This window comes from Phyllopteryx taeniolatus, chromosome 7 (assembly GCF_024500385.1).
Source record: "Phyllopteryx taeniolatus isolate TA_2022b chromosome 7, UOR_Ptae_1.2, whole genome shotgun sequence".
In the NCBI taxonomy this organism is placed as follows: Eukaryota; Metazoa; Chordata; class Actinopteri; order Syngnathiformes; family Syngnathidae; genus Phyllopteryx; species Phyllopteryx taeniolatus.
Window position 1 is genome coordinate 10489580 of NC_084508.1, and position 17168 is coordinate 10506747.

General features: G+C 40.4%; 1 protein-coding gene across 1 annotated transcript; it reads right to left on the minus strand.

Annotated features, from left to right (window-relative positions):
- Positions 1 to 1649: 1649 nt before the first annotated feature.
- On the minus strand, positions 1650 to 17100 carry lmx1a (LIM homeobox transcription factor 1, alpha). Its single transcript, XM_061779232.1, has 8 exons — positions 15748 to 17100; positions 14705 to 14885; positions 7575 to 7795; positions 6432 to 6622; positions 5553 to 5630; positions 5176 to 5260; positions 3164 to 3337; positions 1650 to 2065 (listed from the first exon to the last, which is right to left on the minus strand). The coding sequence occupies exons 2-8, from the start codon at positions 14881 to 14883 to the stop codon at positions 1944 to 1946; spliced, it is 1050 nt and encodes a 349-aa protein (XP_061635216.1). The 5' UTR covers positions 14884 to 14885; positions 15748 to 17100; the 3' UTR covers positions 1650 to 1943.
- Between the last annotated feature and the right edge of the window lie 68 nt (positions 17101 to 17168).

Genomic DNA, 17168 nt, shown 5'->3' on the forward strand with positions numbered 1-17168 from the left:
GGTTCACGTTGAGGGCAAGTAGAGGGGCGTTCGTATCCTCGCCGCGACTCCTGCCATACCCTCGAACCCCTCTCCTCAGGACCGGTGCATTCCAGCTGACCGAAGTGCCTGGAAAATGCCTTGTGTTGAAGATGGCGGCGTGGATGTGACGGTTACCTGCCAGTGACCCGTATAGCTTTTATGGCCCAGCCTGATAACCGGAGCAAGACGGATCGGATTGATAAATTGTGATGCACCAGCAACTCCTCATCTGCATCTCGGTTGCATCATAGCAAATCATATATGTGCATACTGTATATTCCCCATGATTGTTATAGTGGAAAACTGTCCCATAGGAAATATTTGTTCTACCGCCATACTGTCGCCATAATTTTTTTAAAAATACTTTTTTAATCTGTCCTGGCAGTTTAGTCATGCAGTATTATGGATTTTTATACCGGAACAGTTTTGCTGTGCAACGGGAAAGCTTTTGTAGTATACTCACTGTGTTGTATTTTGTATCATGATGATTGATATTTAATGGAAATTCTTTGAGACAGAACAATGTTTGAGAGGGGACAGACAGAGAGAGAGGGGGAAAATGAACCAAAAACAACGACACCATAACAACAGAATATGAAAACATAACAGGAGTTGGATTTTATCTATATGAGGACTGGGAAGGCAATGCTACACCCTGTGAGGAATGGATGGGATGAGTAGCCAATAGGACAGGACAGCAGGACAGGACAGGACAAGAAAGGGTCGGGTCAGGACACAGCACAGCACCAGACAGCACTAAGTGAGGGTCAGACAGGGCAAAGCAGGGCAGAATAGAGCAGGATTCGGTGGTATGGGAAAGGGTGGGGTTTGGCAAGCTTGCACAGGACAGGAACAGGACAGTATAGGGTAATGCAGCTCAGGGTGGAAGTGCAAAGGGTAAGGCAAGATAGGACATGATGGGACAGGTTTGGACAGCACTTGACGGGGGGTGGGGGGGTGGATCGGATTATGTGTGTCAGAACGGGACAGTGTGGGGCAGGCAGGGATGTCATGGGACAGTGGACAGGAGAGGGCAAAGCGAGGCAAAATGGGAAAGGACAGGACAGGGTAGGACAGAACAAGGCAGGTAAAGACAGGGCAGGGCACGACAGGATTAGATGGTACGGGATGGTGCATGGTTGGATGTCACGCGACAGTACAGGATAAGGCGCAATAGAACTAGGTGACACAGGATGGGACAGTGGATGGGGTGGGGAGAGTTGGCACAGGACAGGACTAGGTAGTATGGGAAACACAGGGCAGGCCAGTGTAAGAGGACAAGGTGGGAAAAGTGTAAGGGAAAGACTGGGGGAGTAGCACTAGATTGGATGAAAACAAGATGGGCAAAACAGGACAGGGGCAGGTTGTGAAGGAACAGGGTAGGACAAGGCTAAATGACGCAGGGTAGGACGGGATGGGAAAAGACAGTAGCAGTGAACCAGGCTGTGCTAACTGGTTTGTGGTAAGAGTGGATAATCCAGAATTATAATCATAAAGGTTGCATAACACCAAAACATGTAAATCACTCTTCCACTGTAATCTGCTTCTGAGTCTGACTGTAATGCTCATCTCTTCGCATTCACACACAATGACAAACAATTCCAGAGCCAATTTTTTTTATTGGTCATAGTCGATTCAGCCATTCAAAATAAACACACCCTACAAGAATAAATACACATTCAAACAGTTATTCACATCCGTTGTAATCTCGTAAAGTGGCGTTCAAGCATAGTCCAGAGACAGTAAAATAGTCTGTGTTTCAAAGCATGAAAGACATAGTGTGAGCATATTTTGCTACAAGATGAACAGCAGTATTGTGTGAGTGTCACAGTATATCCATTTGCGCAACCGGTTATCCTCTGCCACCCATTGTGCACGGTCCACGTGGATAAATAAAGAGTGGCCGTGATGAGGATCCTCTCTCAGGAGGTGAAGTAAGAGTCCTGCATGGAGTAGAGGCGGTCGATGGGGGTGAGGAGGGAGGAGGTGTCGCCCAGTGACAAGCAGTCGGCGTCTGCTACATCGCCGTAAAGGGCCTTCAAACCTGAAGAAAACAACATGTTTGAATTTGATGAGACTGCTCCAATCATTAGGCACACCTGCACAATACTTTTTTCAAATCAAAAAGTTTTGGGGATTTTTATTTTGATATTGACTAACACTACGCACACATTAAAACATTATATTAGCACCTTTCTGACAGCGTGCAGTGCTCTTGTATTGGAAAGAACTTGTGTAGGTGTTCCAAAGTTATTACTCATACAAAGATCAGTTGTAAAATAAAATGCACTTGAAATCAATTCAATTGAAGTCATTCTGCAATGTCCTACGGTGTGTGGAATTTTCCCAATGACGTCTAAAATGCAACCAAGTTTTCAAAAACATTTTAAATGTAAAAAAAAAACAGCACTAAAACATAAAGAAAAACTTTAAAATGAATGAATACAAAATAATGAAAACAATAAAATACAAAATGAAATAATAAAAAGGTGATGTTTTGGTATAAATAGGATAGAATTTCCCTCATGTTACACAAATCATTAAAAGATCTAAAAATATATACAATACAAAATTAAACGAAATTGCATTAAATTAAATTAAATTAATGAATTCCAGGAAAATAAATATGCTTATTGTATAAAATTTCCCCGTTTGCCACTAACGAGACTAATCAATAAAATAACAAATAAACAATTATTTTATAAAACAATAAAATATTGATGTTCTTCTGTGTATTGCAAAAATAAAATACAATACAGCGGTGACTTAATATTTGAGTTTAATTCATTCTGTGACCATGCTTTTACCTCGAAACATTCCTATTTGAAATCATCTTTCCCCATTAAAATAAAAACATTTTTCAATCCCTTCCAGAACCCCGCTCCCAAAAACAACAACAATCTTTGCATTGTGTTTTTAATAATAAAAATAGCACTCTATAATATTGTACTTTATAAAAAAAGTATAGTCATGACATCATAAAATAGAATGTATTATTCAGTTTTTTACTTCAATTCAATGTACATTGTGCTGCTCCTTCTTGTGTGCACACCTTGGGCCACTTGGGGTAAAAAATAATACAGACATCGAGACACACACGAAGAAGTGTTTCACGACTGACTGAGTAAGTAGTGGTGTTTACCGTAGGGGTACATGTGATCCCCTGGCATCTGAGGGGGCGTCAGGCCTTGTCTGAAGGGGTCCATGTCAAAGTCTTGCTGCTCCACTGTTGTGAATCCCATCTGCTGTTGCTGGACGTGCGAGTAGGAAGACCCCAGGTGCTCCAGCTGAGAGGTAGGCACACCATTGGGGGGCACTGTGGCCCAATGGGGATGACAAAAGGAAGGCATTTGCTCACACGTTCCAGACCCAAACAAAGTAGGGCAAAATCCACAATATAGTGAGCCCAAAATCAACACTTTTTTGAAAAGTAGTTTTGCTTTCCCACAACATTTTTAAAGACATTGTAAATGTATTTGACAGTGATGCCTGAGTTATGATGTTCCATAGCCAATTATTCTGTTGGTATAGAATCTATAGAACATATTGACTTTTCACTGCGTTTTAATCAAGATCTAAATCCCTGGTGTCAAACTCAAGGCTAGGGGGCCAAATCCGGCCTGCCACATCATTTTATGTGGCCAGTGAAAGCAAATCATGTGTGTCAACTTCTATGATTATTGCTCAAATCTGTACCAAGATTTCAAATTGTCATATTTAACAAATTAAAAATAAATTATAATATTTTTGTTAACAAACCCCTTTCTACAGTAACTTGAACCAAGTATTATGTTTGACTTCTGATTTCAAAACGAGTTATCCATCAATTTGTTGTTTCTATGTGAGGCAATTAAACAATTATATGGTTTCACAGTCATAATGGCCCTCTGAGGTAAACCATAACAGGACTGTGGCCCCAAACAAAAATTAGTTTGAAACCCCTGCATATGTTTTTTAATACTGTAAAGTTGTACTTTGATTTACTATTACCCCAGCGTACCAGTTTTTCGAATTACGAGCTGTCAATTGGTCGATTTTTTGGTTGCGTGTTGCGAGTCAAGGAGAGCCACAGTCATCAATGCACTTTCAGCCGTTTTACTGAACGGGAAAAAACAGTCAAACACAAATACAAAATGACAACACTTGTAAGGGGCTGCTGTAGGCCACAACTCACACAACAGGATCTCCTGATTTTGCTCACTAGGCCACGCCCCTTAAAAGCACACTGCCAACAGACAAATACTTTTGGATGGAGAGTATTCACACCAGTTGATTTTTTTACATTCTCTTTTTTATTAGGTTTCATTGTGTATCAGAAAGAAAGAAAGAAAGAAAGAAAGAAAGAAAGAAAGAAAGAAAGAAAGAAAGAAAGAAAGAAAGAAAGAAAGAAAGAAAGAAATATAAACCGCTGATTTCCAAGACAAGTACAGTATCTACACAGTGATGGGAAAATTATTTTACTCCTCTGAAAATGTAATTAGTGTAACTTTCTCAAATTAATATAATTACGTTTGGTCACATTTTCATCATTTTTCTTAATTTTGAATGAATGCATTAACAGGAACCTTGGCTGCCCCCCTCAAAATAAATAAATAAAATAAAATTAATAAAGTGGATTAGAACCATAGATTATTATTTTATTTGTTCTTTACATAAATAATGAACTAATAACAAAACATGATGAAATGTAAATACATAATAAAAATGTGTTTGTTGCATTACATATAAAACCATAAGTCTCGAATTAAGACGATAAAACTCTTCAAAAGTCATTGCTTTTTTTGTTTAAAAGTACAACTACGTGTCTAGGCTAACCTTTTTGTACCACAAGGTGGCGCTTCGAGATCATATTGGGAAAAATATGTCATGTTTGAAACTATATTAGCAGGATGGCACATGACCAGAGAGAGCCAATCACAACTGTCGGCCTTAGAAAGAGGAAGTGATATGAAAAAAAAAAAAAAATCTGATATTTTGCAATAGTTTTTCAAATGTAACTAAAATTGTAATCATGGAAATTTTTTGATTAAATGACATAATCTTGTTACATTTAATTGGTTACTCTCCAACACTATATCTTAGACATTCCACAGAAGAGCGATAAAGAGTGAAAAGACTACATTATAGTACAATTTATTCTCCGCAGTGTAATACCTTTGTGACGCGCTTGCTGTTCTTGTTGCTCCTGAGTCGGCTGCTCCTGTTCCTGCTGCTGTTGCCTCCTGGCCAGTTTCTTCATCTAAAAAATAAAAAATAAAATAAAAAGAGAGTGTTTATTCCACAATGAACTATTAGGTGAAGGACATCTTTCAGCACGCTAGAAGGAAACGACACGAGTCCTCTTTGTGAGGAAATATGAGGTTTCACGTGGAGTCACCATGCACTGAGATGTCATCAGTTTCCTCTATGAGGAGATAAAAAGGCTGATTTCACCTCTGGCACGCAGGCACGGTGCCGAAAGAGCTTTTCTTATGCTGCATGAGTGTGTGAGTGTGTGTGTGTGTGTGTGTGTGTGTGTGTGCGCGTGTTACCTTGGCTCTTTGGTTCTGGAACCAGACCTGCACGACCCGGACAGTAAGGCCGGTGTCTGCTGCCAGAGTCTCCCGTACCTTTGATTAAGATTCAGGAAAAACAAAGGGGCAGATTTTAAAAACATATAAACAACAGAGGTCCAGTCAAGGTTATACAGTGTCTAACAACTGTGTGTTGTGTTTGTTTTTTTGAGGGGATTTTTTTTTTGGGCAGAGAGGTAGAACGACTTTTTCAAAGGAACAAATCTTTTGAGTCGACGTCAGTCCCATTAAAATGATGTCTACGCATGTTAACATTACATCATTATTAAATCAACATTCACCCCAAAAAAAAAAACATCATTTTTTCAACATTTTTAAAGTGCGCTGACATTATGAGCACAAACATCTAACGCATGGGTGTCAAACTCAAGGCCTGGGGGCCAGACCTGGTCCGCCACATCATTTTATGTGGTCCACTAAAGCTAATCATATACGTCAACTTCATATTTCTTGATAAAATCTGTACCATTATTGCATTTTTTATTCCCTTTTAATAATGAGATATTGCAAGCATTTTTTTCCCGCTACCAAATCTGTTTTTTTTTTTTAAAACAACAGTTGAACAAACCATTTAAATTGTTTCCATAAGTAGTTATCTAGTAGAGAACCAGACCAAAATTGTTATGTGAGTTTCCCATTACGTGCTAGCATTAAGCTGGCGCACTTAATGGCAAAGCTATGTTAAAAACTTAAATTAAACTGGGGATGTCGCTGTGTTCCTAATTAAGTAATCACATTCAAACTTATGTTAAATAGGAGACGGCACACCCCTGCCATAATTTAAAGTGCCTCTTGACCCTCATAAGGTGTCCAAAAACAGAAAAGAAGTAACTTTACCTTTCGACACGGCTTGGATGAAACCTCAAAGGAGGCTTTGAAGATCCGTCTTTGCTGGGTGGTCAAAATAGTGCGAGGTCTTTTGGGACGTTTACTTTCCTGCTTATCCGATTTAATCCGTCTACTTGTGACAGTCCCTGAGTCCTCCTCTTCCTCTTCCTCGTTATCTTCGTCAGCATTGACACTTTTACCTAAACAAACATTTAGAGAGACAGTCAAGTGTTAGGTTATGTTTAAAATATATATTTTTAAACAGTTTCCTCCATAACGCAGAGTACTACTTTGCATTACCATGACGACTACAGAGCGTGAATCCTGGGAAGGACATGGCTGCAGAGCTTCTGTACTCACTAAACTGTAGGGGTTCTTAAAACGGGGGTCCCTTAGCCATGAATTGGATGTCCGCAAAATGTTTTGCAATAAACTCTGTCATATCATTCAAAAAAAAAAAAAAGTGCATACCTGCATATGGGGACCGGTACACCAATAGAACAACCATAATACATCAATTACTTCTCCCTATCTCAGTTTTCATATGATCACATAAATCTGATATCCCTGCATGATTAAAGTTGTTGTTTTTGGAACAAAAGGCATATTATATATATATATATATATATATATATATATATATACCATATAATATAGTCCTATTTTTTTTTAGAGAATAAAGACATTTTTTTTCCAAAATAAAAATCATAATATTATAAGAGTAAAAAGATGATTTATCTTCCTCAATACACTTTGACTTGAACAATATCAAAATATTATGATTCTGCCTTTTTATGTGAATATGACTTTTTTCTTTTAAGACTTGTTGACTTTTTATGCTGAAAAAAAAAGTCTTCATTCTTGTAATAATTACATGTTTTTTCTTGAAAACAAAACAAAACAATACTTAATTCCTTCTAATATAAAAATGTTAATTTGTTATTGTAACATTATCAAAGCGACATTTTAATTCCTATGGCATTTAGGGATAAACACGGTTCTCACACAGATTAATTTTTTTTTTCTTGGAAAAAGAAGACTTCATAACAATCCAAGTTCTTTTCCCTGAAAACGATATGAATTATATTATACTAACTTTTTTTCTTGAAAATATGCAACTTTTTAATTTCTTTGGCATTTAGGGGAACACACCTGTCTCGGATGAAGTCGGGCTGGCCACACGCTGGTGGTAGTCCTCCCTGGCGCACAGTGGCCGGCCCTCCCTGACCACGCAGCGGTCTCCGGTCCTCAGTGGGGCGGAGCACACGCTGCAGGTGAAGCAGCGCAAGTGGAAGACGGCGGGCCCGGCACGCAGCACCAGCTCTGTGGGAGAGATGCCCGCGGCGCAGCCCCCGCAGCGCACTGCAAACAGCCTGGTGAGAGGGAACGAGACATATTATAGAAACGTGACAAAGCAATATTTTTTTATACAGTGCTGCATTCAAATAACTCAAAACATCTTTTCCCATTGAAATGAATGGAAATGTCATTAATCGTAATCCTATGTATGTCACTTACAGTTTGTCCCCCCCGCCCCCCGGAGTATTCCTCACATACTCTGGCCATGGTAACGCTCGACTCCAACTTCTTAATAAGTTCCGATTTGTCAGCAATACTAAGGTTAATGCGTTGACTTTTCTCACCCCTGTCATGATTAGATGCCATAGTAAAGGGCTTGACAAACAACAATACTGTATACTGTACCATATTGGAGAGACTACGCATGACTATTCTCGTAACTACCAGGCTACTACCAATAAGCAGCGACCAATGCTAGAGCTAACGGACTTTGCTTGCTACGTGTGGGCGTTTGGAGTTCCAGCCGGACACTCCCTTTTCTGCAGATTTTGTCCATTAAGTATGGATTTTGTTGTTTTCGCCACTATTACTTTGAGTTTTTACTACACATGGTTTGGCCCTGAGCACAAAAACAGTGAATAGGTGAGTTTTTCAGCAAATAATAACGTTAGGTAAGGTTCCCAGGGAATGTTGCTGCGTTTGACTGTCACTCTGAATGCCCCAAGGCCTCTTAACCCTCTTCTTGACTTGACTCCCCCTTCCTCCTCATCCTCCCACTCCAGCAGCTCAGACGCATACCCTCAGCATGGCGGGTGCGCATCTTAGCGCCTGGCAACCAGGAGCGGCGCGGGCTTAGCCGCACCGTGACACCGTTGCCGTGGCTCCGGCTGCCGTGCCCGCGGCCGAGCCCCCGGGGAGCGTCCAGAAAAGGCTCACGGCAGGCCGTGGCTCCAGACGGAGGGGGGGAATCAGATATCCCGGCGGGAGAGGCTGGGCCGCCGGTCCTAGGAATTATCCGAGGAATTATCCTTAAGTCTGCTCAGCCAGAGCGGGACAAAGAAAGAGCCCCCCCCCCCCCCCCCCTCGACCCTCAAGCAGCAGGACTATTGTCCAGCGGCTGGCACCGACCCATCTTGGGGCTGTCACGCCCGATGATGCGTCATCATTCTGGACTGCAGACCTGACTAGCGGGTCACCGGACCACTCGGCACACTGGCATGAGAAAGGGACGGCTCTTTACAATTCACTGTACATTGCTTACGTTTGAAGCTTAAATTACAGAGTATCCTGTACTGTACGTATTGACATCATTCATTTTTGAAATGATTGAAAAATACACAATACTATTTTTCACATTTGTATTTTTTAATTTCTATCTTTTATTTACATTTTATTTAAACTGTATTCACAAATCATACAATAAACAAACCATTCAAAAGTTTGGGGTCGCTTGGAAATGTCCTTATTTTTGAAAGAAAAGCATTTTTTTCCTCATTGAAAATTACATTAAATGAATCAGAAATAAAAGTCTAGAAATTGTTAATGTGGTTAAAAAAAGTACTTTTCTTTAAAAAAATAATAATAATTTTTAGTGTCCCCCGAACTTTTGAATGGTAGTGTATAACGCCGTGTTTGCATTTAAAACATTTAAAATTAGTGAACAGTAGTGTATAATGGATGTACAAAATAGCTAATAATTGTAACGATTTGTAGGGTAAGAAAAGATTTAGAGCATGGTATCAAACAAAATTATTAATAATAATAATAACTTATAAATACTCCATAGGTGTATACTTGTATTGGAAAGTGACACTAAATATGTGCGCATAACTTTTACAAATACATACAGTATACATATACATGACTGTTTGGAATACATAATCTTTTGCTGGCATATTGAGGAAATTATTTATATACAATGATACTGTATTTATACTTTAGTTGTCTAATTGTGTTTCTTAAATTTGACCTACTTTACCTCTCTACCTTTTTTCTTCAACTTAAAAAAGAAGTCTTCATCTAAAAAAAATCAGATTGACCTTGTCCACAGATGAAATATAAAACATTTAGTTTTTCTACAATTAACCTGTAACCATTCATACAATATACTGTATATACATATAAAGTAAAAACTCGTTTTGGATACTACAATATATTAATATTGATTTAAGTGCAGTGCAGTTGTACACTACTGCAAACAACAACCACGATATTAAAGGTATCTGATTGTTCAATGAACATTTCACTGACAGTGATGCGGCCACTGAGTCCATATATTGACGATGAACAAGTAAAGGTGCTGCTACATCCTTGCCAAAAGGTCCACATCCTATTACATTCCTCTGACTCTTGCTGTGTGGTTGCTGGGGGAAACGGCAAAGTCTACTCGGGGTCGGATGGGGTCTGCTTGACCCATGTGGGTCGTCTGCCCCGTGGCCTCGGTGGTATGCGTTTTAATATGGCCGACATGCCACGGCTGTGCATTCCCGAACGCGTGAATCAGTGAAGTTGGCCGAGGACATATTTGGAATATTTCCACGTTTCTATGACACAACAACGCAACATCAATGCTGAGATACAAATGACAAAGTATTTCCTATTACTTTATAGACGATATTGATTTTAAAGTTGTTTATTCCTAGCAAAAAAAAAAAAAAAAAAAAAAAGAGGGTAAATTGTACCGAGTAGTGCAAGGAATGCAGTTTCCAAGACCTTCGACTAGCACGGTAGCTGCTCTCACACTCGTACTAAATATCGAGCCGTCTCGTGATCACAAACATGCAATTGTTTACAGTTACTTGAAAGAGGACTTTCAAAAATAACTTGGTAATGAGCTCAATAAAGGTTGGGAATCACTGACCAAGTGCGTACGTATGGGTTACGTGGGGTCAAAGCCCACTACAACATTCACCACAAGCTGTAACGTTCCCCATGCCAAAAACACGAGCCCCGACTGGTGCGGTCTAGTGGACACGCACAGAGGCGGATCCAGTTTCTGGATCAGGTGAAGCGGGATCCCTCGTGTGTCAGATATGGATCTCGAGGGTCAAGGACACCGCCAGCCATGTGACCGATATGACCGACGTGGCATCCAGGTCCGGTGGAGCGAGGAGAAAAACTCAATCTGCTGACCATCGATCTGTGGCGCGAATGTAAACATGCCACTGACATGCAGGAACATGAGAATGCCTTCATCACACTGCTGTACCGGAACATCAATGAGAACTTTATCAACTCTTTCTAAAGCCTTAATTCATAATTATAAATTCCAGCAGTCTTTAAGGCTCATTATTTGGTCACTTAGAAAATGAGTATTCTCGACTCATACATCTGGTAAATCACTAAATTGCTTGAGAATACAAAGAACATGACCGGAAAGTCACTGTTTAAAATATAAGCCACAGTCAAGAGTTTTATGAAATAAAGTCACAAATACCGACCTTAGTCTGACGAATGCCTAATGCACACACTCATAACAAAATCGGCAGGAACACATGCAAGTAAAAAGCAACGTTTAGCTTGATTTTGCAGGAAACCATGTCCACATGGGCTCTTGTTCACGTCACTGAAGCAGAGCACAAAGCCATGTGCTTGTGTCTAGTGTGTGAATGGGGACCTCAAGTTGACAAATAAAATATCTGCACCTCAATAAAGTATCACATATTGGCTTTGGATTGCATATATGAATCATAGATGTCCACAATAACATAATAAATAATTGATTGATACTTTGTGGATTTCACTTATTACGGGGTTTCTGGAACGTAACCCCTGCAATAGACAAGGCTTTACTGTCCATAAAAATCGAGCTCCTTGACTGGTAACGGAATGAATCGAACTGGTAAGTCGAGGTATAACTGTGCATACTTTTTGTGACGTTTTTGATTGGTGGCGTGGCGTAAGATTTTTCCAATGTAAAATATGTGCATTGGCTCAGTAAAGGTTGGGAAACACTGTCTTAAAGAACGCCACGGGACAGAGGGTGAGGCGGGAGGGCCAGAGGCTTAGTACGAAGCGGGTGTGTTACATTTGGAGTGTGAACTCTTAGAGGCGGAGCTCTGGCACCAGGCCTCCTGCTAATTGGTCAGGTTAGATATTTCACGGTCGGATAAGTGTCGTCCCATAGCGCCACACAGGGTCCGCGTCGAGAGCGGCTTTCCAGATGCCGTGGCGCTTCGAATGCCAGGAGCTTGCGGTGGTCGCTGTCCGCCAAAATAAGTTCACGCCATTGTCTCTTTTGAAGGGATGCTTTTGACATATGGCCACCTCACAAAACCTGCTCCTTTTTTTGGGGGGGGGGGGGGGCAAAAATAAAGGACAAGTTATTCTGTTTTATTTCTATTGTGTAAGGTGGCGGTTATCATAAGTGAATGGTGAGATATCGCTTTTTTTCGGTTTCACCGTTTCGCGGATTTTTATACCGTACGTATGAAAATATATATCGCAGATTTTTCGCCATTCGGATTTACACTGCATTAAGCACAAGGCAGTCAGAAAGAGAATATCTGAAGTTCGGGATCATTTCACAGTTTGGAAAAGAAGACAAAGTGCAATATGTCTACTTCACAGCAGCACTGGCTTGTACAACTGCACGTCTCTGGTAAAGTAAACGTCATTAGCCAATTTAATATGGCCTACCGCCGCTAGTTCGAATGAATTGGTGAGCAAGGACAGACCCAGCTGTTAGCGCACCTTCAATCGCTTTTATGAACAAACGGTAACAAAATTTAAAAAAAACGACGCTCGCTCACAGCCACTCAACAAGCAGACGAGCTAACAGGTTAGTGAGTCAATAGCCCGCCGCTAAGCTGAGCCAACTCTACACTCTCATCCAACGTCACTCAACAGACCAGGCCCCGCCTTTGAAAGCCACGCACATTTGAAGTCCCAGATACTACAGTGTAGAACGTTGAAAGATGGTGACCCTAAGGGGACAAAATGAATACATTATTATTATTTCTAGCTATTCTGTTTATTTCTATTGTGCATAGCAGTGGTTATCATGAATAAGTGGCTACAGAGGCCATTGCATTCTTTATAGTAGTCAAGTCAAGTTTATTTGTATAACCCTTAATCACAAAAGAGGTTACCTCCTCACCATATGTTGGCCCCCAGCTTGTAGTTATCGGCCCAGTGGCCCTCGTGATTTTAACACATTTTGACAATGTGTCACTTAAGCTCCACCCCTGCATGCTTGTGTGCGCGTGTGTGCGTGCGCGTGTGTGCGTGTATAGGTGTGTGTGTGTGTGTGTATCACACCTCCCACCCACAGTCACCTTGTTCTCTCAGTGAGACGACTGTGCCAAGTTTCCTGGAAGTCAACTTTCCATGCAAAAAAAATACAATTAAATAAAATTTTAAACAATCGGCAAACTTGCACATGTAAACAGATACAAGTCAAAAAGTACCAAGGAGCTTGAATGGTATTAGGCAGGAACACACGATTGGCTAAGATAGAGTACTTACAGTCACCTGTACATATAATAATAAATAATGAGTTCCGATACAAGAGCTAGATAAAAAGAAAATGCCACCCAAAACGCAATTATGTACCTTGAGTGAGATCTTATATTTCTCAAAACACTTATCAAGTCCAATACCACTATTGCCTTGAGATACGACTTTAATCTGTTATATAACCACGCTAGTAACTCAAAACATCCATCCATACATCCATTTTCTTTACCGCTTATCCTCACTCGGGTCGCGGGCTGCTGGAGCCTATCCCAGATAGGCGGGGTACACCCTGAACCGGTCGCCAGTCAATCGCAGGGCACATATAAACAAACAACCAGTCGCGCTCACGTTCACACCTACGGGCAATTTTGAGTCTTCAATCAACCTACCACGTATATTTTGGGGATTTTGTGGTTGTGTTTTTTAAAAAGACAAAATAAAACTTTAGAATTGTGTACTTTCAAAATCATGAATTATAAACATCATCGAATACAATGAAAATAATTAAACTGCTTGTTCATCATGATTTAATGCTGCAATTCAATTAATTGTGCCGCTCCTTCTGTTGTGCCCGCCTTGGCCACCAGGGGCAGTAGAGTATAATAAAGTCAAGAACAGTACTACTTCTTCTGCTAGATTAAGTGAAAATGCTGTAATATTAGCCCTTCTCTATTGTAATTTGTTCTTAATGAGGAAACACGGCAAACCATGGCGTTGTACTTTACAAAAACATACAGTAATGTAATGTAATAACTACAGAGAATGAAAGTTTTTGTCCCGCTGCAATTATTTAAATGTCCATTGTGCTGCTCTTGCTGTTGTGCCCGTCTTGGCCACCTGGGGGCAGTATAAGACAGACAGACGGATATACGGTTTAGTATGACGTCCTAACTCCTCTCGGCTCATCAGTATGGCACTAATATTAGTCGTTCTTCACAGAGGATAAAGAAAATATGACAGTGTTGTTTTGTTGTCTGTCTACATGTGTTGCTGCACGTCCATTGCTTAAACACTTATAGCACCACAACATAGATGCTAATTAGTGTTAGCATGAAGCTATTTGGTTGTTTTCAATACACAAGGTGTATTTGTCTTTGATTTACGTATATTTAGTTTGATGGTAAACTTCAAATGGGAGTGGCAATAAACAGCTCGGAGCGTCTTTTTTTGGGGGGAAGAATTGTTCCCTTTCTGCCAAACTGCTGCCTCTTGTGAAATGAGTTCGCCAACGCCATGCAGCGCTTTTATTGCAAAATTGCGCTCCCAAGTCAAAGCATAAAACGCTGGCTTGTTATCTCGAAGCGGAGTCACTCATATCTCAAGGCATCACCGTACGTCTAGTTGCTTTGTTTTTGTTTTTGTTGTGCAAGGTTGCAGTTATCATTAATAAATGCCCTGCAGGGGAGCGATCACATTAATTACATGACACGCACATGATGTGACACCTCATGTTTTGGCTATGAGTCTCTATTACATGTAAGTAAAATCGGAAAACTGGTTTATGTAAGCGGGTTTGGGTCACTCACTCAGCATAGTCCCGTTTGCAGTAGAGTCGCTGCTCCCGCACGAAGCACGAGTCCCGCAGCGCGTCCCCGCACGCCCAGCAGCGCGCACACGCCTCGTGCCGGAGGCCGTCCGCCACCCGGAGCAAGAACTTGTCGGCGATCGGCCTGCGGCAGCCCGCGCACACCGGCCTGCGCTGCATGTCTGCGAGTTGCAACGCGCGCAGTCAATATACGTGCACGCGCACTTACAGTACAAGCTCAATGGGCGTCACGTGACACAACCTGCAGCTTGAACAATTCAGACTTTTCAAATCGAAAATCAATATTGCCATAAAATTACACACAACTGCACAAATGCGGGGCACTCATTATAACAAATTGGGGCAACAAATTTATCAATTTATCGCCAGAAAATTGGCTTACAAAGCAAAATATAAGTGTTTTAATATTTTTTGTTGACTTTTTATCGTACACTATCTAAGATGCATTTACATTTAGTTCCAATAATTTAATGTATGTTTATTTTTGCTCATTAATTTCTATTTATTACATTTTCATCAAATAAAAAACATTTGTCGAATCTATGTAAAATATTTGACAGGTAGTAATATTAATTAAAAAAAAGGACATTTCTATTTTATGTTCTGTATATATTTTACATTGTGTCTCGTAAAATATGCTAAACATTTATTTGTATTCATTTGATGTAATTTATTTAATTTATTGATAAACATATATTTGTAACAGTAACAAAAAACAGAAACTTTACCAAAGATATTAATGTACAAATAAAACAAAACATACAATGGCTACAATTTTCTGTACATATTTTATGATATATATACATAAAGAAAAAAAGAACTTTTCTTTTACATATACAGTACGTATTTACATTTTATCTTATCAAACATTTATATTCATTTGTATATCATTTATCATTAAACATGCATGCAAAAAACAACAACTATTTGATCAACTATACCAAATTGCAATACACATTTAATCCAATTTCTTCCCACCTCCATCACACAATTCAGTGCTATTAAAAATGGGAACTGATGTACCTTCTTCAAAGGAGCTTGCAAAAACGCTGCTAAAAGTAGTGAGGGTCTTCTCAGAGCATCTCCAAGCGTGTGGAAGTGGGGGCGTTTAACAGTCAAGGGCCTGAAAGTTTCTCCTCCTTGGAGATTCTTCTCCTCCTTGTCAACTTCTCCCTACACTGTTAGGACTTTTTATCAAGTATTCTGACAAGCGAGAGAGAGAGAGAGAACGAGAGAGCGAGAGAGAGAAATAGAGAGAGAGAGAGAGAGAGACTTGCTCCACGTGTAAGTGCAGTTACCTCTTTTTGCCACACACACACACACACACACACACACACGTACACACTCTGGGTTTGCCCCCACCTAACCAACCCTAACCACAAAACATCCCTCATCTTGAATGCAGCTCCGTGTAACAGCAACATTTTTTTTTTTTAACAAAAATGCGTATATGTAAAAAGTATGTTGCATTAAAAGTAATCTGACAAGTACAAATTATCCCAAAAGTTACTTAAATAAATGTAACGGAGTAAATGTAGCTCGGTATACTACCCTTAAAACACATCATATGAACTACCGGGAAGTACTTGTAATTTCATGGCGGCATATCATAGCATAGTAACACTCAATTGTGGCAGTACAGCGCTCGACTGTTTTTCACCATTTCAGGTTTCCTGATTTTTTGGAGCGTGGCTTAAGCAAGCCCCAGTGACCCACTTAGGGATCATGCTTGAGTTATCCCTCCCCAATTACGTAAGAATTTGAGTGCCTTCGTTTGTATCAGTGGTTATCCAGTGCAATTGCGACGTGCAGTTAGCTCGCTAGCTATGCCTACACCACGGAAATGATCTTGCCTTTAGATAGTCCAATGGCGTAGCCGCTTTAGAGTGCCACGTTGTCTGCCGCGAATGTGTGGCCATCATGTAGAGAAAGTCGAAATAGTGAGGAGGGGGGGGGGGAAATTCAATTAAAACCGGGACCGGGGCTTCGGGTTGGCGTGGTTTCTTTAGAGCGCCTCGTTGTCGGCTGCGAGTGCGCTCATGTCATATAGAGAAGATGGAAGAGAGAGGTAAAACATTTTTTTAAAGTCAGACATAAGCCAGCGTTTGGACAGGGGCTCAACGCTGGTGTGGCCTCTTTAGAGCTTTTCGTTGTCGTGTCACGGAAAAAGCGAAATTTGGGCCGGGTTCTTAACAACACTCTTCTCTGCGATGTGTCCAATTTAGAAGATATATTTATTTTCACTCTACAGCGACTTTAAGAGTAGCCAGACAACCAGACTGAAAGACAAAGACAAATCGACTGTCCCCAGACTGTCCCTGGAGGCAACAATAATTACAATAAGCCCTATTGCCCCAATGAGTGGACCAGATGGAACTACAAATAGTGATTTAAAAATAAATACATACATAAATAAAGTTTCACTGACCTTGCACTGTACCTAC

What these genes read in the sequence shown, in the direction of transcription:
- lmx1a (XM_061779232.1), bottom strand. Translation starts at nt 14,883, where the DNA reads ATGCAGCGCAGGCCGGTGTGCGCGGGCTGCCGCAGGCCGATCGCCGAC. An exon ending in CATCCAAGCCGTGTCGAAAG is followed by an intron (nt 5,631 to 6,431) that starts GTAAAGTTACTT and finishes TCTTAATCAAAG; the next exon opens with GTACGGGAGACTCTGGCAGC. An exon ending in TCCAGAACCAAAGAGCCAAG is followed by an intron (nt 5,261 to 5,552) that starts GTAACACGCGCA and finishes TTTATTTTTTAG; the next exon opens with ATGAAGAAACTGGCCAGGAG.